This window comes from Sturnus vulgaris, chromosome 6 (genome assembly GCF_052056855.1).
Source record: "Sturnus vulgaris isolate bStuVul1 chromosome 6, bStuVul1.hap1, whole genome shotgun sequence".
NCBI classification, from domain to species: domain Eukaryota; kingdom Metazoa; phylum Chordata; class Aves; order Passeriformes; family Sturnidae; genus Sturnus; species Sturnus vulgaris.
Window position 1 is genome coordinate 46,378,093 of NC_142248.1, and position 21,724 is coordinate 46,399,816.

The following is a 21,724-nucleotide window of genomic DNA, read 5'->3' on the forward strand; positions in this document are numbered from 1 at the left end:
GTCGAAGCTCTTGGTGGCACTCTAAAATCCCAAACCAAACATCTAAAAAACCCCAGAGGAGCCCTTACCTAGATAATAAATAACTTTTCCCTGTAGAACCAACTTCTTAGGAACCAAAAGCAAACTTTAATAGTCCCGACAATAAAAGAATAGAACTGTACCACACATCCTATGCACTATCATGGATAAATATGTACAGAAATACAGTGAAACCTCCTCCAGCACAGCTACAAAGTGACACTTTGTGCAGACGAACAGAAAGGGCCGCGTTCCTCACAGCACCGTTCACAGACCATAGCAGAAGTGCCCTTACAAGTGTCTGATAAAGCAAGTTAATACATTTTAATTATGTTTATGTCATCGAACAGTTAAACGAAGGGAAAAAAAACAAAAACAAACGTGGTTACATGTTATAACTTCTTCAAGTACCTGAAACAAATTGGCTTTTGGATAAGCTTCTGCCTTTTTAGTCGTGGTATCACGTAAATTACGGTTTCCTCGGTGGTGACTAATTCAGGGGGCAATAAGGCTTCATCCACGAGCTGGGAGTCGCTGGCCATGACGAAGCGAAGCCCAGGGGGGCAGTGCGGGATGAACCCCCGGGGCGGGGAGCGGGACCCGCGTTCCTAAAGCCGCTTCCTGTCGGAGCCGTCGTTGGGCTCGGCCCGCGGCGCGGGGAAGGCGTGGTGGTACAGGTGTCTGTGGGTGGCGGCCGCGCTGTACAGCTTGTACAGAGCCTGTGGGGAGAGACACAGCGTCACCCGCAGCCCCTTCCTGACCCCGGAATCCCAAACACAGGGAATCCCGAACACAGGGAATCCCAAACACAGGGAATCCCAAACACAGGGAATCCCGAACCTAGGGAATCCCAAACCCAGGGAATCCCAAACCCATGGAATTCCAAAGCTAGGGAATCTCAAACCCAGGGAATCCCCATCCCAGGGAACCCCAAATCCAGGGAATCCCAAACATACAGAATCCCAAACCCAGGGAATCCCCATCCCAGGGAATCCCCAACCTAGGGAATTCCAAACACAGGGAATTCCCATCCCAGGGAATCCTCATCCCAGGGAATCCCAAACTCAGGGAATTCCAAACCCAGGGAATCCCAATCTCAGGGAACCCCAAACGTAGAGAATCCCAAACTGAGGGAATTCCAAACCTAGAGAATCTCAATTTCAGGGAATCCTGATCCCAGGGAATCCCCATCCCAGGGAATCCCCATCCCAGGGAATCCTAAGCCTAGGGAACTCCAAACCCAGGGAATTCCAAACTGAGGGAATCTCAAACCTAGAGAATCTCAATCTCAGGGAATCCCAATCCCAGAAAATGCCAAACATAGGGAATCTCAATCCCAGGGAATCCCCATCCCAGGGAATTCCAAACCCAGGGAATCCCCATCCCAGGGAATCCCAGTCTCAGGGAATCCCAATCCAAGGGAATCCCAAACCCATGTAATCCCCATCCCAGGGAATCCCCATCCCATTCCCTGGGAATCCCAATCCCAGGTACCACAGCTGGTCTGTGGGTTAGAGAGGGTTAATGAATGAGATTTGTTTAGAGAAATACTCTCCGACCAAGGCTGTTGGTCTGGAGACTAAGAAGAGAAAAAAAGGAGAAGGAGAAGGAGAAGGAGAAGGAGAAGGAGAAGGAGAAGGAGAAGGAGAAGGAGAAGGAGAAGGAGAAGGAGAAGGAGAAGGAGAAGGAGAAGAAGGAGATAAGCAAGAAGAAAACCTGAGCTGGGAAAAGTATTTTTAGAAAAGTTTTGTGGAAAACAGAGGCGTAGATGGCTTTACACCAATCAACATTATGTTGATCTACTGTAACCAATGGATAAAGTTTAATTTTGTAGAGTGTATAAAAGACAGCCAGTTGTAATAAACAGAATATTAGCCTTCTGAAATGTAGTGTATCTGTGTGTCACACCAACCCCTACAGGGACACCCAGGGAATCCCGAACCTTGGGAATCCCAAATCTAGGGAATCCCCATCCCAGGGAATCCCAATCCCAGGGAATCCCAATCCTCTGTGTGTTCAGCATGGTTGGGTCCAGTGTCCAACACACAAAGGGCTCCAGCTCATGGGTTTAGGACCCAAGGAAAGGCTGGAGCTGTGTTGGGGGATTTAGGTTGGATTTCAGGAAAAGGTTCCTCCCCCAGAGGGTGCTGGGCACTGCCCAGGCTCCCAGGGAATGGTGACATTCCCGAGGCTGCCAGAGCTCCAGGAGTGTTTGGACACCAGGGATGCCCAGGGTGGGATTGCTGGGGTGTCTTGGAGCCTGCCTTGGATGATCCCTGTGGGTCCCTTCCAGTTCAGGATATTCTGTGAGTCTACAATTCCAATTTTTCAAGCACCTCGTCCCCCTTGAGCCGTATCAAATCATTCATTTGGACTCTGAGTGAGGCATTTGGGGGTTGTTGTTTTTCCCTGCGTGATTCCTGCAGCCTCAGCGTTTGCTTTACCCCCCCAGGCAGCTCCATCATTGCATCAGCCCGAGGGCTGCGGGTGGGACAGGTCACTGTCCCCATCATTCTTCTGCAGATGTGGGGTTTTTCCTTCTGATTTTACCATTTTCCATTTGTCCTGGAGCCAGGCCAGGCTCAGAACAGGCAGGAGTGGCTGCAGGGCTGCACTTCCCACACAGAACCGACAGCACAGCACCCACAGGGCTGGGACCAGGCTCTGATCCCACGGGGGTGACAGGTGAGTGACACCCCCCATGTCCCTCCCTGCCTCCTCCCCACCTTTACCCCAGAGCAAACGGCACAGGAGGTGCCAGGACACGGCTCTGGCTGCAGAGGATTTGGTGTGACCGACTGTCACAGCTCTGACATCCCCATCTCAAATGAACTTGCAACACCTGGGCCAGGCTGGGGAAGCACTTGGATACAGAGCTGGAATAAATAATGTCCATATGCAGGAAATTTGTCTTTTTTTGGTTTAATCAGATCCTGGTGAGGCTTTGCCCAAGGAACATTCCAGGAGCTCACAGTGGGATCCTGCAGTGCTGGGCAGGAGGAGCTGAGCACACACAGAGCTGCTGTGGCTGGGATCATAAATCAGAATCCCACAATGGATTGGGTTGGAAGGCACCTCTAAAGACCATTCCGTTCCAATCCCCCAGAATAAACAGGGACACACTTGGATATCCCAGGGTGCTCCAAGCCCCAATGTCCAACCTGACCTGGGACACTTCCAGGGATCCAGGGGCAGCCACAGCTTCTCTGGGCACCTGTGCCAGGGCCTCCCCACCCTCACAGGGAACAATTCCCAATTCCCAATATCCCATCCATCCCTGCCCTCTGGCAGTGGGAGCCATTCCCTGTGTCCTGTCCCTCCATCCCTTGTCCCCAGTCCCTCTCCAGCTCTCCTGGAGCCCCTTTAGGCTCTGCAAGGGGCTCTGAGCTCTCCCTGGATCCTTCCCTTCTCCAGGGGAACATTCCCAGCTCTCCCAGCCTGGCTCCAGAGCAGAAGGGGGCTCCAGCCCTCAGAGAATTTTCATGGCTCCTCTGGACTTGTTCCAGCAGCTCCAAGTCCTTCTAATGTTGGACCCCAGGGCTGGAGGCTCTGCAGGTGGGGCCTCAGCTGAGTGGGGCAGAATGTCCCTCTCTCATCCAGGTTTTCCTGTTCTTGGAATGCCTGTACAGGGAGCAGAGCAGCTCCCCTGCCAAGCTGGGAGAGCAGGATTGTGTTCCATGTGCTGCCCAGGGAGATGCTGGAGGATGAACTGTGCCTCCTGAGCTCTCAGATTAATCCAATACGGGGTGGTTATTCCCAAAAAATCAACAATTCCAGCAGCACAGAGAGGCCTGGCCAGGCATGGGGGCTCCTCAGCTGTCCCTGCCTGCACTTGCACAGTTGGTGCTCCAAAACAATCTGGGGTTTGGGTTCGACCTCCTGGCACAACAGGAAAATCCCCAAACAGAACTGATGGGAGAAAGGTGAAAATCCCCATCACATCCTGACATTCCCCACCCAAATCTTTCTCCCACTTGGCTCCTGGAGCTCAGTGCCCACATCCACACCCTTCCCCAGGCATCAGAATCCCAGGGAACAGCCAGAGGCAGCCAGGCCAGCAGCTGCTGCCCAGAGCCCTGGTGACTCCCATCCTCCACCAGCCCAAATGTGCTTTTGGGGCCAAGATCTTTTCCCAGGAGCCCAGGGCTCAGCTGGCCCCGGCAGCATGCACACAACAAGAACCACTTACCTCATTTGTGCTTCCCTGGGAGAGGCATTGGCAAAGGGGAGACAGAAAGAGAAAGAAACAGCTCTGTGTATCTCAGTGTCCATGGGAGCTCATCCCTGGGCTGCTCATCCCAAACTGGTCCCCTCTTGCAGGACCCCTCCCTGCTCCATCCATCCCTCCTGCACCTGGTCCCACTCCCATGGGACAGAGCTGCTGATTTACCCAACCCAGCACCTCCCCTCTGCCACAAATCCTTCCTGGCAGAACTTTCCCTCTGCTTGGAAAGCCACGGGGGCCTGTGGATGCCAGGAACAGCTCCAAGCACTTTACCCTCTTTATTTTCCCCCAGCTGGACATGTTGCAAGTGGGCAGCACCTCTGGCTTCCTGCTGCCTGTGTCCTGTTCTTGCTGAATTCCCACTGCTTCTGCACTGGGATGGGCTTAAATATTCCAGCACATCCCAAAGGCTCCTGGGAAGTGTCCCTGGGCAAAGAGCCACTGCAGGGGGATTGACTGGGGGTGCTCAGGTGCTGGGGACAGGATGAATCCACCTGGGGCACTTCTCTGCTGAGCAGCACCACTGCCCAGCTCTGGAATGAAGGAACATCAGTAAATGCTGCCTTTATTTCCCCCAGAGCTGCATTGTCAGCACAGGGAAGCAGGGAAATGTGCTTGTTCTCCATGAAAACCTCGCTGGTGGAGGGAAGCAGGGAAGGAGAAGTTCCCTTCCTGGCAGAAACCAGAGCTGGGATGGCTCCTGAGGGATGAGCTTGCCCAGCTCTGCTGTGGGAAGAGCAGGGGGGCACTGCAGCCTTTTGGCTCTCTGGGCACAGGGATTGTCCCCTGTGTGGGGTGCAGGGCTCAGGGGGAGTCTCTGGGCTGGGCTTTCCCTTTGCTGCAGTGGGAACAGGGAAGGGCTGCAATGGGAAATCAGGGTCAGGTGCCAAAGCAGGCAGAGCCAGGGTCTGGTGTCAACCTCTGGCAGAGCTGGGAGAGCCAAAATCCTGCCCTGAACCAGGGGAGAGCAATGGCTGCTCCTCTTTAACAGCCACAGCCAGGCACACACCAAGCACACACCCCAGGATCCTCCCCAGGGCATCCCTGGCAGAGCTGCCCATTCCCACAAGGCTCCACAAACTCACATCTGCTGATGGCAAAGACAAGAAAAAGGCAGAAAAAAAGAACTTGCTGGGAGTTTTCTCAGATCTACACAGCTTGTTTTCCACACTGGACAGGAACTGGAGGCTCAGGGACACAGCTCCAGCCTTGTTCACCTGCCCATGACAACAAACTCCACAAACTGACCTGCAAACAATTCCTCTGCCCCTCCTCTCCCCATCTGGAAGTTCTAAGGAATGGATTAAAATTCAAAAGGTGTCCCTGCACTGATCACAACACAAGCAGCTGGATCTAAGAACCCTAAAACCCAAAACCATCTCAAAGAGGGGAAGAAAACCTCCAGGAAACTCAACGCTTTAAAAAACCACCGGGTGGGGTGCAGCGAGGACGCTTTTTACGTGCTGGATTGAAATCAAAAACTCTTTATCCTACCTGATCCCACAAGGCTGCAGCCACTTGGTCTATTACAGCTCCCAGTTCTCTGTACTCCCCAGAGTATCTGATATAAGCCCAGGTACAGAGTGTGATAAGTGTCAAGCCCAGAATCATGTTGCACAGGCTGGCTATGATGTCCAAGCCAATGAAGCCGGTGATGCCAGCCAGGACGTAGGTGATGAAGATGACGACGAAGAGCGTGGCAGGGGTACGAGCAGCATGGAAGATGTTCTTGCTGTCGTTGTGTTTGATGTACTGGATGTAGAGCTCATCAATCTCAGCCTCCAGCTGCTGCAGGTACCTCCTGCTGAACTCCTCCCCTCCCATTTTCTTGACGCCGCGGAAAAGCCGCACGGCCTCGTCCCTGAGCTCGGCGTGCTTGGCCTGCAGGTCGCTGGGAGCCAGGAAGGGTTTGTCCCCTCCACACACCTGTGTGGGGACATGGGGAGAGGACAGAGAGACAGAGAGCTGCTGGAGTGGCACTGCTGACATGGGGAGATCATTGCTGCAACAGGGAAATCATCCCTGACACGGGGAAATCACCCCTGACATGGGGACATCACTGCTGAAAGGGAACTCCTGACATGGGGAAATCATCCCTGACATGGGGAAACCATCCCTGAAAGGGAACTCCTGACATGGGGAAATCATCCCTGACACAGGGAAATCATCCCTGACATGGGAAAATCACTGCTGAAAGGGAACTCCTGACATGGAGAAATCATCCCTGAAATGTCACTCCTGACACAGGGAAATCATCCCTGACACGGGGAAATCATCCCTGACATGGGGAAATCACTGCTGAAACGTCACTCCTTACACAGGGAAATCACTCCTGAAACCTTACTCCTGACACAGGGAAATAATTTCTGAAATGGCACTCCTGAAACAATTAAATCCTGAAATGGCACTGCTGACACAGGAAAATCACTCCCGACACAGCGAAATCACTCTTGAAAGGGCACTCCTGAAACGGGGAAATCATTCCTGAAATGTCACTCCTGACATAAGGAAATCATCCCTGAAATGTCACTCTTTATACACAGAAATCACCCCTGAAACGTTACTCCTGACTCAGGGAAATCACCCCTGAAACAGGAAAATCATCCTTGAAAGGGCACTCCTTATACACAGAAATCACTCCTGAAATGCCACTCCTGGCACAGGGAAATCATCCCTGAAAGGGCACTCCTGAAACAATTAAATCACTCCTGAAACAGAGAAATCACCCCTCAATGTCATTCCCAAAATAGTGAAATCACTCCTAAAACATCCTAAAACATCCTAAAACACTCCTGACACGGTGAAATCATTCCTGAAATGTCACTCCCAAAGCAATGACATCACTCCTGATATGGCACTCCTGACACAGGGAAATCACCCCTGAAATGGCACTGCTGGAACGTCACTCCTGACATGGTGAAATCACTCCTGACACAAGGAAATCACACCTGATACAGGGAAATCTGAAATCAGGGTTAGGGATTAGGGGTCAGAGTTTGGGAAGGAATTCCTGGCTGGGAGGGTGGACAGGCCCTGCACAGGGTGCCCAGAGAAGCTGTGGCTGCCCCTGGATCCCTGGAAGTGTCCCAGGCCAGGCTGGACAGGGCTTGGAGCAATCTGGGACAGTGGAAGGTGTCCCTGCCATGGCAGGGGGTGGGACTGGATGAGCTTTAAGGTCCCTTCCAACCCAAACCATTCTGGGATTCCATGAATCTGTGACAGGAGAGTCAGGAGACCAGAAAAGACAGGAAGGGACACACTCAGCATCACCCACCTCCTCCATCCTCTTGCTGTAGGTGTCTTTGGCAGTGGCAACTGCTGCTAAATTGTTGGCTTCTGCTGTGGCCTGTAAGGGCAAAAGGGACACAAAATTGAGGTGCAGAAGGATAGGGTTAAGTTGGAAGTGGACACAGGCAGGACATGTGTGTGGCACTCAGATTCAGCCACGGGGCTCTCCCAGTCTCCAAACGATCCCAAATAAGCTCATCCCATATTTACACATCCAAAAGCTTGCATGAAGAGAGGATTCCTACCCTCCAAGCCAGAGCTACAAAAATTTTGGCTTCAGCTGTGGGAACCAGCAAGGAAAGAGATAAAAGGCTCAGCCACAAGTAAACAGCTCCAGCTGCAACCTCCAGCAGCCAATTCCCATGTGTCACCTCCCTGTGTGGCCCCAAGGATGTCATTCACCTGCAGGGAATCATTGCAGCTGAGCTGGCTGGTGCTGTGTGCAGCCAGCAATTCCCCACAGTCCATCCCAGGTGTGATTCCTCAGCCATTTCAGGCTCGTGGTGCCAAACCTTCCCAAAGTGCTGCTCCTTGGGTGGTTCCACTGAAGCATTTGAAATAAAGTCACAGCAGACCCACTGTGCTGCACTGGCTGGACACCTCTGGCAATTCCTGGGAATTAATGGCAATTCCAATGCAGGAATTCCCACAGCTCCTACTCACCTGCAGCATCGACTTGGGGTGTGGCAACTCCTCCCCTTGGTAGATCTTTATGTAGGCCTGGAAAAGAGCAGGGAGAAGGGAATCATGTGGAATGCAGCACACAGGAGCAACACCAACCACCCCCACCCAGCTCCAGACAGGATTCAGAAGCAGGGAAGAGGAGGATGCTCCAGCACAAGATGGATTTGGTCAGAAAAATGCCACTCCTTGGGTGGCCTGGGTCTGTCACTGGAGGTTGTCCCTCTTCCACTCATTCCCAGTGTCCCTCCCAAAGGATCTGCACCTACCTCTGTCCTTTCCCTGGAGGAGAAGGAGCCAAGGTAGCCCTGGAGAGTAGGTGGGGAGAATTACTCACCAATGTCTCGCATGGAAATGTCCCAGTAGCCATGACAACAAAAATAAGCTTTTTCCAAAGGCAATTGGAATACAGCCCTCAGCTTTTCCCCCCTCTAGCCCTCAATTCTCCAGGGAAGGAAAACAGCTCTTCCCACTTTTTGGGCTCCCTGTGTGGTCAGACAAACGACCATGAGGTGTTTGACCTCTGCTGCAGTGAGTCAGGACTGTCAGTGCTGCCCTGCCTGCTGCTGCTTTCCCCTTTAGCTACAGCACAATTCCACAGAGGAATAAATCCACTTTCTCTTAAAAAAATACCTTAAAATACTCCACAAGGCCTCGACAGGTGATATGGTTTCCATTGATCTCCTTAACATCCAGGTTCTCAGGACTAAGAAGCCAAGGAATCAAAATCTTCAAGTTCTTGATGAATTCATCGTCTATTTCTGGAAAAAAAAATTAAAAAGAGGCATCACAGAGTCCCAGAATAGTTTGGGTTGGAAGGGGCATTAAATGTCCATCATGTTCCAGTCCCCTGCCATGGGAGGTTCTTCCCCCAGTGGGTGAGAGGAACAGGCTCCACAGGGAATGGTCACAGCCCCAAGGCTGCCCAGAGCCCCAGGAGGATTTGGACAAAGCTCTCAGGGATGCACAGGGTGGGATTTCTGGTGCTTCCATTAAATTAAACTGTATAGGACTGAAAGGAGAAAAAACCAGTACCACAGCCAGGAATTTGGAAGGTACAGAGAGCAGGGAAGATCCCCCACACTTCTTCCATCAGAGCACAAAAAGCTGAGTACAGCTCTGAGGCAACAAGAAAATTGTGTCAAGAAGCTGCTGACAGCTCCTGTCTGCACAGAGCACTTGTTCCATACTCCCAGCACCTGAGGTTAAGGGGGGAGGCTCCAGGGATCTGCTCAGTTTCCATCAGCACATCTCCCTCCTGCTGCCTTTGCTGTCCCTCCTGCTTAGCGTGGAGTTTGCCAGGAGAGCAAGTCTGAGCCAGACAGAACCAGGGGAAAGCTCACATCTTTGCCTGCTAATTTATTTTAAGTAGCTAATGGTCCATTTTATTGCTAAGATTGCAGCAGCCTGGAACCAGCCATGCTGGTGAGGAGTTCACAACAAACACCTAAAAATATCCCCAGCACGTGGCTCCTTTCAGGGTGGAGAATCTCACCACAGCTCTTTTCTCTTTCTCCCTTTTTTTTAACCTGCTGAACCAAGCCTGCCCTGTAGGGAAACCACCAATCAGATAAGTCAGGCAGATTAAATATCCCCTGGAAAGCTTTTCAAAGTGAAATAACATTCTGAGAGCTTGTGGAACCAGCTTTCCACCCACCACAAGCACCAGCCTTGCAGCAACCAGGCTCTGCCTGTGAAGTTGAGGCACAGGAATTTACTGCAGGTTTAACACCACGTCCATAAAACATCCAGGCTCATCCCTGCCCTTCCCAGTTTTCCTATCAGTGTCCCGGGTATTGCCAGCAGCTCTCAGCCTTGTCAGCCTCCCACACCTTCTCTCCCTCTGTGTCTGTCTGCTGCACTGGGAGGAAGAAGATGAGGAGGGTGTGAACATCACTGGGAGGAGGATCCAACTCCTCTCCCAGAAGTTTTTTCATGGAAAATGCTTATGGAGGTTTCAGGAACAAGCAGGACAGTCTGCCAAGGTTTCTAAGGAACCAGGGTAGAAACCAGAGCTTTGCCTTTGTACCTTTCAGTTTTCCATCGAAATTGGGGTTGGTGGCGACTTTGAGGCCGGGGTGAGGTAAGAGGAAGCAGGAGATTTTGGTGAAGCAGGAATGGATGTGCTTCCTGACATTCTGCAGCTCCTCGTGCTGGTTACCTGACACCTGTGGAGACAATGAATCACAGAATATCCAGAGCTGGAGGTGCCCACAAGGATCATTCAATCCAGCTCCCACCCTGTGCATCCCTGGGAGTGTTTTCCAAACACTTCTGGAGCTCTGGCAGCCTTGGGAATGTCACCAGCACCCTCTGGAGGAAATCCAACCTAAACCTCCCCTGTCACAGTTCCAGCTCTTCCCTCAGGTTCTGCCAGTGGTCACCAGAGAGAAGACCCTGGTGCTGCCCTTCTACTTCCCACAGTTTGGGGGCAGTGAGTTTCCTCCTGAGAGGAATACTGGGATAAAGCTGGCAGGAGCACAGGATACTCCACACTGTGGCTGCTCACAGTGGGGGAAAGGAGCACAGAAGATTCCAAAGGCATGAGGACAAAGAGAAGGAACTGGAATATCTCTGACCACATGCCCTGGAGCATGTTATTATCATTTGGAAAATGCACATGTTCATGGATGACCGGAATACAAAAGCATTTGGGATTTCCCACTGGGGCATTCCTTATCTCACATTTAATTAGGTCTCTCCACTACCAGATCACCCATGCATTTCCTGACTGATCCCAAGCAGCCCCTGCCCATCATTTTTATTGTACAACTCTTTAATTACTAAAGCATCATTCCCAGTCTCTCAGGAATCTGCTGACTCCCATTGCTGTCCACTCTCCCAGAGATCCCAGGGAGCTGGGCTTGGGCAGAATCCTGAACATGGCAAGGAAATTCATCCTCCCCAAATGTCTCCTCTGTGATTTTAATGCACTGAGTGTGACCATAAGCAGAACTGCAGCTCACACCTGATATCCAGTGCTGAGGTCAGCCAGCTGAACAGGAAAATCATGGAATCACAGAGTGGATTGGGGTGGAAAGGACCTTAAAGATCATCCAGTTCCACATCCTGGCCATGTGCAGAGACACTTCCACTGTTCTAGGCTGCTCCAGAACCAAGAGCAGGCAAAACATACCTTCAGCCTCTTCTCCAAAAATCTTGCACCACCATCAGATCCATAGGAAAATTCATAAGGGAAGCTCCAGTCACGAACAAGGAATATAAGGGACTGGAAAAGACACAACAGTGGGGTCAGTGACCTGCAGCTCAGAGCCCACAGCAGCAGCTGAGCACCCTCTGCACCCTCACCCTCATTTCACACCACACCAAAACCCGGCCCTGAGTCTTTTCCCAGCTCCAGCAGCATCTCCCACCTTTCCTGGTGGAAATAAGAGGTCCCTGTGTGCAGAGACTGAGACCATTTCCCACAAGGAAAAGGGGGAGAATGCCCCAAACTGCTGCACCAGTTTGCTGGGAGAACAACATCAATTATCTGAACTGCCCAAGAAAAGGGATTGTTGCTAACCTAATTCCAGCCACATTTAGTTCTATCCTATGGGAATTCTACAGGCTCATTTTTTCACTGGGCAGCCTTCCAGACAGACTTTTAATGAGAAGCAGATGCAGAGGAATGAGGGTGAATAAGAAATCATTGGCTTTTGTAATCTTTATTGAGGCATTCAAAGTTCCTGGGCAATAAATAAATAAATACCAGAACAGTTAAGTTTGAAACTTAAAAAAAAAAAAAAAAGTTTTCAGAAAAAAATCAGGTCTCCATTGCCTCATTTGTATAAGGAACCAACATCCCATGTAGGAAATAAAGGGTTTGGAGGGGGAAGTCCTGAATGCCAAAGCCCAGGAGGCTCTGGCAGAGGTGCCAGGATTCCTCTCATGCACATGGATAAGCAGGTCAGCAAGTGGAACCCATTTCATTGGAATTTCCCTAAAATTTATCTATGTTTAGATCAAGAAATCTAATGGAGGGAGGGGAAATAATCCTGCTATTTCTCTTCTATAAAACATCAGAAAAAGTTAAAAAAAAAAAAAAAGGAGAGAACAGTGAGTTGGCTTTTTTGAATTGCAGGAGAAGCCACAGTGGCTGCAGCCAGTGAGCTGGTACAGGACATGCTGTTCTCAAACACCATGAGATGCTTAAACATGTCCATGTTTAGGACTTTTCCACAAGCTCATTATGCACGCCTTGAACTGAGAATTTTTTATTTTTTTTTTTCCTGAAGTAAAATTGTTCCAGACAGGCTGTGTTTGCCATTGCCTTTGTGAAGGCCCCACGTTCAGGGCCAGCCTCTGGCAAGGGATCCTCAAGAGTGAGGAGAGGAGGGAGACAAAGGGAAATGTCAATTTTGCACTGCCAAGTCTCACTTCCAGCAGGATCAATGTCACTGCAGTTTATTCACCATCATATTTGGAGAATCCCAGGATTTCAGGATGGTTTGGGCTGGAAGGGACCTTAAAGCTCATCCAGTGTCACCCCTGCTATGGGCAGGGACACCTCCCACTGTCCCAGGCTGCTCCAAGCCCTGTCCAACCTGACTTTGGACATTTCCAGGGATGAGGCAGCCACAGCAAATCTGGGAAAACTCTGCCAGGGCCTCCCCACCCTCACTTTTCCTGCTTTCTAATCAACACTGTCACATTTAAAGACATGTTGTGCAGGAACCAGCTCATGCTGGATGCAGACAGGAGATCATTTCTCACCTGGCCACAGCACCACTGACCCTTCTGCCACATTTGTCACAGCCACAAGGGTTCCCAGCATCATTTCATAATTCTCCTCTGATCATTAATGGAGATGACATTGAATCAGAGAGAGCCTGGGGGGATCCCAAGGAAACACTTCTGAAGGATGATGATTCCCTGTTACAATTAGTTCAGTGTGCTCTGGCATCTATCAGTTAATGAGTTTTTAATCCATTAACAATGGATTAAACCAGACAATGCTGACTTCATTTACTTTTAATCAGCATCCTGGAGAGATAAGGCTGACAGAAGGCAATGGATCATGGTGAGAGTTACCTTTATCAACCCAACTCGTGGTCTTTGAAAACTGGATAATGGGATTGTTTGACAAGACTCACCATCCTCAAACTGTGACTCGACAGCAATTACAGTGTTTGGGAAAATCTGAGTCTATAATCCAGCCCTAATGATTTAAGCATGTTTAAGTTTCCCCTCACAGCCTCTTTTTCACTGATGGAGTAGGAAGTATCTCAGTTTCACTGGAATATTTGGCTACATTATCCCCACAGTTTTGAAATAAGGAGCAGGAATATTTATTTAATGTCTGGCTTTTTGCTGTACCATGTTACAACGTTCTTCAAGCTCTTGCCTGTCATATATTTTTACTATATATATTTGTAGTTTTACCATTTAGCAGCCTCCTGCCCACAGCAGAATCCAACACACCTTAAAAATCTCATTTTGTCCATTTGTAATATTTTTTAATCTTTTAATTTTATTTCCACTTCCTGACCACAGACACCCTTAGTCCTTCCAGGACAACAATTCTCTTTTTATGTGGGAAAGCAAATATAAAATAGCTGTAACTCATTCCCAGTTACTCCTTGAATTTTTACAGCATGCTTTGCTCCCTGCTGGCTTTTACTTTAGGAAGTTCACAAACCCTCATCCAACCTAATCAAAACCCTCCTGTGTCTTTAAAAACAGGAACCAACCTCACCTACCGTGAATGCCCAATGCTCTCTTTTTTTTTTTTTTTTTTTTAACACCAGCTTTTCACAGGTTGGAGAGCAGAAGGATGAACAGATGTCCCTTATTTGAAGTTAAAACCCCACTTACACCGAGTTTTCCCACAGCTCTGCTAATCCTTATCCTTTCATTTTGCCAGGAGCAGGGATTCCCAGGGCAGGTGAGTTCAAACCTCTCAGAACAAAGGCTGGGCAGAGTTCCTGACTACAGAGAGTGACAAACCTGCTGCTTTCCAAGCCTGGCAGGACAGGGCAGAGCTCTTGGGATGGGCAAGGGTTCAGAGAGGAAAGAAGGAGAGATGTTGGATGTGTTTGGAAGCAAGGAAGCACAAAGCTCTTCCTTGGAGACCCCCAGGCAGCCAATTCCATCCTGTTGGACCCCAGAATCCTGGGGATTTTGAGCTTTCTGTGCTGTCAGGCACTGACCCCTGCAGAACACTGCTTTAGAGCTGAGCCCTTGGAGAAGGCTCCAAATTTGAGTGTGTGCAGTGAAATAAAAGTGTGTGATTGCACATGGTAAAATATTTTAAATGTGAGGTTTTATAGTATAATAATAAGTATGGGACAAGAGGGAGGACTTTGAGTAGAGTCTCTTTCAGTGTTCATCTTCCTTCTTCTTCGTAGGTTTCAAATAATAATTTCTAATTAGTTAATTAGTCAGTGTCACACTAAGAATTAGTTATTAAGTAAAAAATAAATAACATAGATATTAATTATCTATTAGAGTATTAAGCTTTAAGAAACCTTATAGCAACTAAATCTTCCTCCATTTTTCCTCACTTCTAGCAAGTAGCTAGAAGTGCTGCTAAACCCTCTAAAATTTTTAATAAGATTTAATAAACAACCAAGCCCGCACACGAGAAAAATCTATTTCCTTCGTGTATTTTTTAATCCTACCTCTGAGTGAAAGCAAAAAAAAAAAAAAAAAAAAAAATGGAAACAAACCACTCGTTAAGTGGTGCAAACTCCCACCGCTGTTACATATCTCCTCCCATCCTGCAAACTGCAGTGACACCTCGTGGTGAAGCCAATGGAGCTGGCCAGGAGCTCTGGACTCACCTGGAAAGGTTTCTGGAATGTCTCCTCCATGGCCAGCCGGCCATACTCGGTGAAAAGCTGCAAGGACAAGGAAAGAATGGGACAGTGAGTTTGTCACTGCAGGCACTGTGGGACACAGGGGCACCAGCACTGAGCTCTGCTGGCTGGGACAGGGACAGGGAATGGCTGGAACTGAGCCAGGGAGGTTTAGGTGGAAATCAGGGAAAGGTTTTTCCCCTCAGAGGGTGCTGGGCACTGCTCAGGCTCCCCAGGGAATGGTGACATTCCCGAGGCTGCCAGAGCTGCAGGAGTGTTGGGGTAACACTCCCAGGGACAGCCAGGGTGAGATTGCTGAGGAGTCTTTGCAGGGACTGGAGCTGATTCCCTGTGGCTCCCTGGAAGGAATTCTATGATTCTCTGAAGCATTAAGGGACATTTATGATTGGGGACTACCAGCACCATGTGCAGAGCTGGACACAAAGTGGCCCTGGGCTCCCAGCTCCCACCCCAGGGAGCTGTAATGGAATAATCACCCTGCTGAGCTCTCATGTGAGAGATCCCAGCCTGGAGCTTCTGGCTGCCAAATCTGTGGAAAAATGGCTCAGATCAGCTGCTTGCTGCTGGTTTCATACCAACCAGAAAGTTCTCGTGCTGCTGGAGCCCTGCTCCCTCGAAACACTCCAGGAAGGAGAGGAAATGAATTCAGAAAGAAGTAGTTTCCCTGCGAACCCCTGCTGTGCAAAGACTCTAAAATCAGCCTAGCAGCAAGACTTGAAGACTCTCCAGTCTCTCTGCACTCTAATTTCTAACTGAAGGCACAATAATGTGTTTCACAGATGCCTAAAAATGGGTCAACTTGTTAAACAGTCATGGTTTAAAATCCAAACTGAAAGATCAGAGCTACGCTGAATAAATTCAGTGTTAAAGAAGTGTTATTGTTAATAATATTTATGGACTGAGATAATTCAGAAGTCTTCAAATGCTGATTTTTTCAGCTGGACTTTTGCTTTTCTTTCCTTTCCTTAGGCTCCTGGAAAAACCTACCTAATTAATCAACTAATCAATCAGCTGAACAGAGGAGAAAGCAGGAGGTAATTCAAGGAAATTGGCAGGACACCTGTGCCTCAAAAATCCCATTAGCTGCTTGTCTCCAACAGTCAGGGCTGGAATCACCCTCAGAGGGTCACCTGTAGTGAGCCAGTACCAGATGGCAACATCCAGGCTGTGATAATTCCCAATCACAGAATTCTCAGAATCACTGAATAATATCACAGAATTTTGTGATTCTGTGATAGAGGGTCACCTGTAGTGAGTCAGTACCAGGTGGAAACATCCAGGCTGTGATAATTCACAGTCACAGAATAAAAGCACAGAATCTATCAGGATCACAGAATAATATCACAGAATTCTGTGATAGAGGGTCATCTGTACTGAGCTAGTACTAGGTGGAAACATCCAGGCTGATAATTCACAATCACAGAATAAAATTCCAGGAGGGTTTGGATTGGGAAGGACCTGAAATCCTATCCAGTTCCAACCCCTGCCATGGCCAGGGACACCTTCCACTATCCAAAGTTGCTTCAACCCTCATCCAAACTGGCTTTGGACACTTCCAGGGATGAGGCAGCCAAAGTCTCCTATGCCAAGGCCTCACAGGCAGAAATTCTTTCCCAATATTCCATCTAACCCTGCCTTCCAGGAGTGGAAGCCATTCTGTGTGGTCCTGTCACTCCAGGCCCTTGTAGAGAGCCACAATTAGGTTACCCCAAAGCTTCTCTTACCTGCAAGTGCTGCAGATCATCCTCCTGCACATTCTGGGATAAATTATAAACCTGCATTTAAATAAAAAAACAACTTCAGATCACTCAGAACAGCCTGTCCTTGGGGCTAACACGTGGCTGGTGTGGCTAAAACCAACAACATCCCCATGGGGACACAGGCAAGGTCTCAGCTGGTGCTGGTAGAAGTTGTAGGAAGGGAAGCCCTGACAGGTTCTGCAGTTCCTGGGGACTGAACTCCTCCAGCCCAGAGGTTTCTTACCTGGATGGAGCTGATCATGGTGCTGAGGGCAAACACGGTGGCCGAGTCCCTCAGGGTGGACTGGCTGTCAAAGGTGCCCTGTGTGTCCATCAGCAGCACTGCGACCTGTGAGGCACAAAGCTCCTGTCAGCACCCCCAGCACTGACAGCCAGGCAAAGCCACCCCCATGTGCCCCAGGGGAATGTCAGCTGAGTTACTGTGCTGGGGTCTCACTGCTGCTGCCTCAGCCTCTTCCTTGGTGGGGGACAAAGGAAAAGCTCATCCCCAGCCACTCCTGACAGCAGGGTGACTCCATCAGGCAGCAAAATTAATGCTGTGCAAGGCAGTGAGGGAAGTGCTCTGCTCCTCAGACAGCTGCTGATAGTGCAGAGGAGGCTCTGCCTGAGTCTGCACCAGAAACCAAACACAAATTGCACCTCCCAAACCCAAACACACTCAGCCAGTGTCAGGAATCACACCCTGAATGACTCAGTGTCACTTGGGTGCCATGCTCTGCCTTGAAGTGCAGATAAATACAAAAATTCCTGGCTATCAGCTGAATTTGCAGGATGCTCCAAATCCACTGTAACAACTCTGAATGAAGAAACTCCACTTTATAACTTCTGCTCTAGGAAAGAGAAGTAGTTTGCAAGGACATGAGATTCAAGATTTCTGGGAATAGTACAGAAATAAACTCTGGGATGGCCAGAGTTGAGGGACACTTAGAGAACATATCAGGGACACTTGGACATCACATCACCTCACTTTGTTAAACACATCCATGCTAAAATAGAGACATGGTATTGAAAACATCCCCTAAACTTACACAGCCACCTAAGACAAGGCAGGAGAGTCTCAAAAGCTGGAAGAGGAAAATGAGCTGACAATAACAGAGACACACACACCTTGGTGCCATCGGGTTTGTCCACCAGGAAAACCTCGCTCCAGATCTGAATCCCGGTCGTCTCCCGCTCGGAGCCGCCCCTCCAGGAGAAACCAGTCAGGGGCTCGTTGTAATCCCCAACCCAGTCCACTGCTTCCTGCAGGGAGGAACAGAAGGAGTTGATGGAGGTGTCAAAAAGGATAAGAGGTTAACAACCCCATAAGGGAGGTTTTTCCTTCCTTTTATCATCAAGACATCTCAAATCCTGGGGTCAGTTTTGGGCTCCTCACAACAAAAACACTGAGGGGCTGGAGCGTGTCCAGAGAAGGGCACAGAGCTGGGAAGGGGCTGGAGCACCAGGAGAGGCTGAGGGAGCTGGGAAGGGAATGGAGAATTCCTGAGGGAGATGGGAAGGGGCTCAGCCTGGAGAAAAGGAGGCTCAGGGGGGACCTTGTGGCTCTGCACAACTCCCTGACAGGAGGGGACAGCCGGGGGGGAATCAGGCAGCAGGAAAAGAGGAAACAATCTGAAGTTACACCAGGGAAGGTTTGGGTTGGATATTAGGAAATTATTTTTCACTGGAAGGGTGGTCACACATTGGAACAGGCTGCCCTGGGCAGTGGTGGAGTCCCCATATGACACTTGAGGATATGGTTTAGTGCTGAATAAGGTGTTGCTGGGTTAGCAGCTGGATTCAGTCATCTTAGAGGGATTTTCCAGCCTAAATGATTCTGTGATTCAGGGCAGCAGATGTGAACACTCCTCCTCCAAAGTCAAGAGTCCACAAGAAACTTCTGCCTGGGGAAGGATCTGCTGTTTTATTTTGTGAAGCCCACACTCGTGAGAGGACTGAACAATCCTAAAGCACCAAATCCTGCCCAGCTCATCCCTGAGCAGCACATGGGAGCAAGGAGGAACAGCAGGCCCTGGGAAGGGCCCCCTGAGCTGCACCTTACCTTATTGTACATGTACCGCAGCATGAAGTCCATCAGGAACGATTTTCCTTTCCTAAAAGCTCCAGCCACGGACACGGCCACGACCTCCTTGTCCCTGACAGCCTCGGAGAGGAGGATGCGGTTCAGGGCGGCTTCGTCCAGCTCGAAGGAGTGGTCATCTTTGACAATGAGCACCTGCACTGGCCCCGCCTTCCTCACAGATTCCTCTTCCTCAGAGCTCCACTCGTAAGCCTTGTCTGCAAAACTACCTGTGAGAGCAGGGAAAACCAGAGGGCTTTGGTGCCTTCCTGTGCACGGTGAGGAGACAGCGACAGCGGGGCTGGATAGAGTGGTAAGAGATCCAAACACTCAAATATCCATCCTAAAACAGCATCATCCAGAGCAGATCTGCTGCCTCTGGCCTCAGACACCCCAATGGAGACTCCATGGGATCATCTGACCCCGTGCTCCACACAGGCAGAGCGTTCCCTGTTGGAATCTCCTTTGGTAAAACACATCCACTAGATTTTATCCTACATGGAAAGGAGATCTCTGCAATTTCCTACATAAACAGTGCCTGCCATCACACCTCCCTGAGCCCTTTCTCAGCTGGAAAAGCCAAGTCCAAGCCTTCTCATCCTCCCTTCTACCACATGATCTAGAGATCTGCTCTCCTCTGGACACTCCCCACCAGGTCCTTCCTGAAGGCCGATTCAAGAATGGAAGCAGCTCTCCAGCTGAGGTGTCCAAGGATCTCACATGTCCATCAAAGGATGCTGCCTTTGTGTATCCTGTGCCACTGCTGCTCCTGTAGCAACACATTCCTGCTCCATCTGCAGCCTGAGCCGATGCTCCAAGTGCAATCTGCTGTTCCTGCCATCAGCCTCATCATCAGCATCCCCCAGGACCCTCCCAGCAGGAATCAGGCCATGCAGACACAAGCCCATCCTGATAAAAGCCACTTCTCTGCTCTCAAGTGGAAAGCATCACACAAAGCACAAGCACTGCCCATTTTCCCACTTGGAAATGGCAAAGTTCCCTGTGGAGCTGCTGAGTGATCATCCAGGAGGGTCCCACAGGACTCAAATGCATTTTAAGACCTGCAGCCCTGGGATTTGCAAAGAGCAGGCCGGCTCCAGTAATTTTCCTTTCCTGGTCTGTCCAAACTTTCCAGCACAGGGAAGAGATGCTGAGGGTGATTCATGTGCCAGCCAGCTCACCTACAGCCACGTGAAACCTCCCTGCCAGCAGGGAAAGGAGCGTGAGATGGAAAGTTCCCCCCACATTCCAACAAAAACTTCCCAGTTTGCTAGCTCAGGCTGTAACTTTCCCAAGTTTTGCCTCAAGCTAAACCTCCTCAGTCTCTGTTTCAGCCCCTGACCTTGGGGACCCGGTTTTGAGCTGTTTCAAAGCACAAGGACTGTGTGTGCACATGCTAAAAGAGAAGTTATAAATATCAAGAGGAATAGGGTTTGCCCATTCTGGGCCTCTCTCTAAAGAAGCCTCCAGCAGTAACTCCATATTTTAAATAACAGCAGCACTTTTGTGATTTCCTAAGATCCCACAAGGAAGTACAGGGATCATTAAGCCTGGTTGCCAGGGGATTTCTGGTGGCTCTTGGACATATACTATGAGCTTTCTTTGCTCACAGCTGAAAGACAAAGATCTTTTCTTTCCATTGCTTGGAGGTTTTTTAGCTAAACAAAAGTCCCAAATGCTGTGAAAAGCGAGATTCTCCACCAGACTGCAGCACTAAAATATCCCTCTGAGCACCAGCCCCTGTCCCATGTCACTGCTTAGAGGCCTCTAGAAAAAAAAAAAAAATCCTTCCCATTTCAAATCCATGAGTCAAGATCCAGGCACACACTGCCCAATGAAGGTGTCTGAGAGCAGGCACACACCAAACACCTTTTTCAGCATTGAGGCATTCCCAACAGGTAAGGACAGCCAGGTGCCAAAGAGCCCCAGGTTTGTTTGCTCCTTTTAAGCACTGCCAAGCTGCAAGGGCCATATAAAGAATAGGAAATGCCTCCTCTCTTGTGGTGTTTCCCAAAACCCTGCTCAGCTAACCAAAGTCCTAATTTTATTTTCTTCTTCCAGCTGCACAGAAAAGACAGTGGGGAGATCCTTGGATAGGATATGACTCATGGTGAGGGCAGGAAAAAATTTGTAAATCAAATTAAACTTAAATATTTCTATCTCTAACTCAGGCATCAGGGTGCAACAGCTGTGCCACCTTCCCAGACCAGACAAATCCCACCTCCAGGCATGCAGACAGAGGGAAGTGGGATCAGCACTTTGGCTGGAGCCCCCTTCTGCTCTGGAGCCAGGCTGGGAGAGCTGGGAATGTTCCCCTGGAGAGGAGAAGAATCCAGGGAGAGCTCAGAGCCCCTTACAGAGCCTAAAGGGGCTCCAGGAGAGCTGGAGAGGGACTGGGGACAAGGGATGGAGGGACAGGACACAGGGAATGGCTCCCACTGCCACAGGGCAGGGATGGATATTGGGATATTGGGATTGGGAATTGTTCCCTAGGAGGGTGGTGAGGCCCTGGCACAGGGTGCCCAGAGAAGCTGTGGCTGTCCCTGGATCCCTGAAAGTGTCCCAGGCCAGGCTGGACAGGGCTTGGAGCAGCCTGGGACAGTGGAAGGTGTCCCTGTCATGGCAGGGATGGGACTGGATGATCTTTAAGGTCCCTTCCAACCCAAACCATTCAGGGATTCCATGATTTATGTTTTTACTCATCCTGTACTAGCAGTGGGTACCAAGATGGGCACAAATCCAGGATGCCCCTGGCTCAGAGAACTGAGTGGATCTCCCAGTGCTGGCCAAGGATCCAAGCACCAGGACAGGGGGCTGAGGAGAGTCCCCTGCCATCCCCCTGCCACGGGGACACCTGGTGCCAGGTCCCCTC

The 21,724-nt window shown here is 49.9% G+C and overlaps 1 protein-coding gene across 2 annotated transcripts in view; it reads right to left on the bottom strand.

Annotated features, from left to right (window-relative positions):
• Window positions 1–103: 103 nt before the first annotated feature.
• Window positions 104–21,724, bottom strand: part of ATL1 (atlastin GTPase 1) — a 30,702-nt gene continuing 9,081 nt past the window's right edge. Inside the window, exons 2-14 of one of the 2 annotated variants that reach the window (XM_014885876.2) lie at window positions 18,835–19,082; window positions 17,901–18,035; window positions 17,017–17,121; window positions 16,758–16,808; window positions 14,998–15,054; window positions 11,349–11,441; window positions 10,242–10,380; window positions 8,846–8,973; window positions 8,195–8,251; window positions 7,518–7,589; window positions 5,738–6,169; window positions 4,208–4,222; window positions 104–737 (exon numbers count right to left, since the gene is read on the bottom strand). In XM_014885876.2, the coding sequence (XP_014741362.1) occupies window positions 627–737; window positions 4,208–4,222; window positions 5,738–6,169; window positions 7,518–7,589; window positions 8,195–8,251; window positions 8,846–8,973; window positions 10,242–10,380; window positions 11,349–11,441; window positions 14,998–15,054; window positions 16,758–16,808; window positions 17,017–17,121; window positions 17,901–18,035; window positions 18,835–19,082 (1,643 nt within the window). In that variant the 3' untranslated portion in view covers window positions 104–626. The remainder of the gene's footprint in view (window positions 738–4,207; window positions 4,223–5,737; window positions 6,170–7,517; window positions 7,590–8,194; window positions 8,252–8,845; window positions 8,974–10,241; window positions 10,381–11,348; window positions 11,442–14,997; window positions 15,055–16,757; window positions 16,809–17,016; window positions 17,122–17,900; window positions 18,036–18,834; window positions 19,083–21,724) is intronic. The other variant, XM_014885877.2, reaches the window with a different exon arrangement.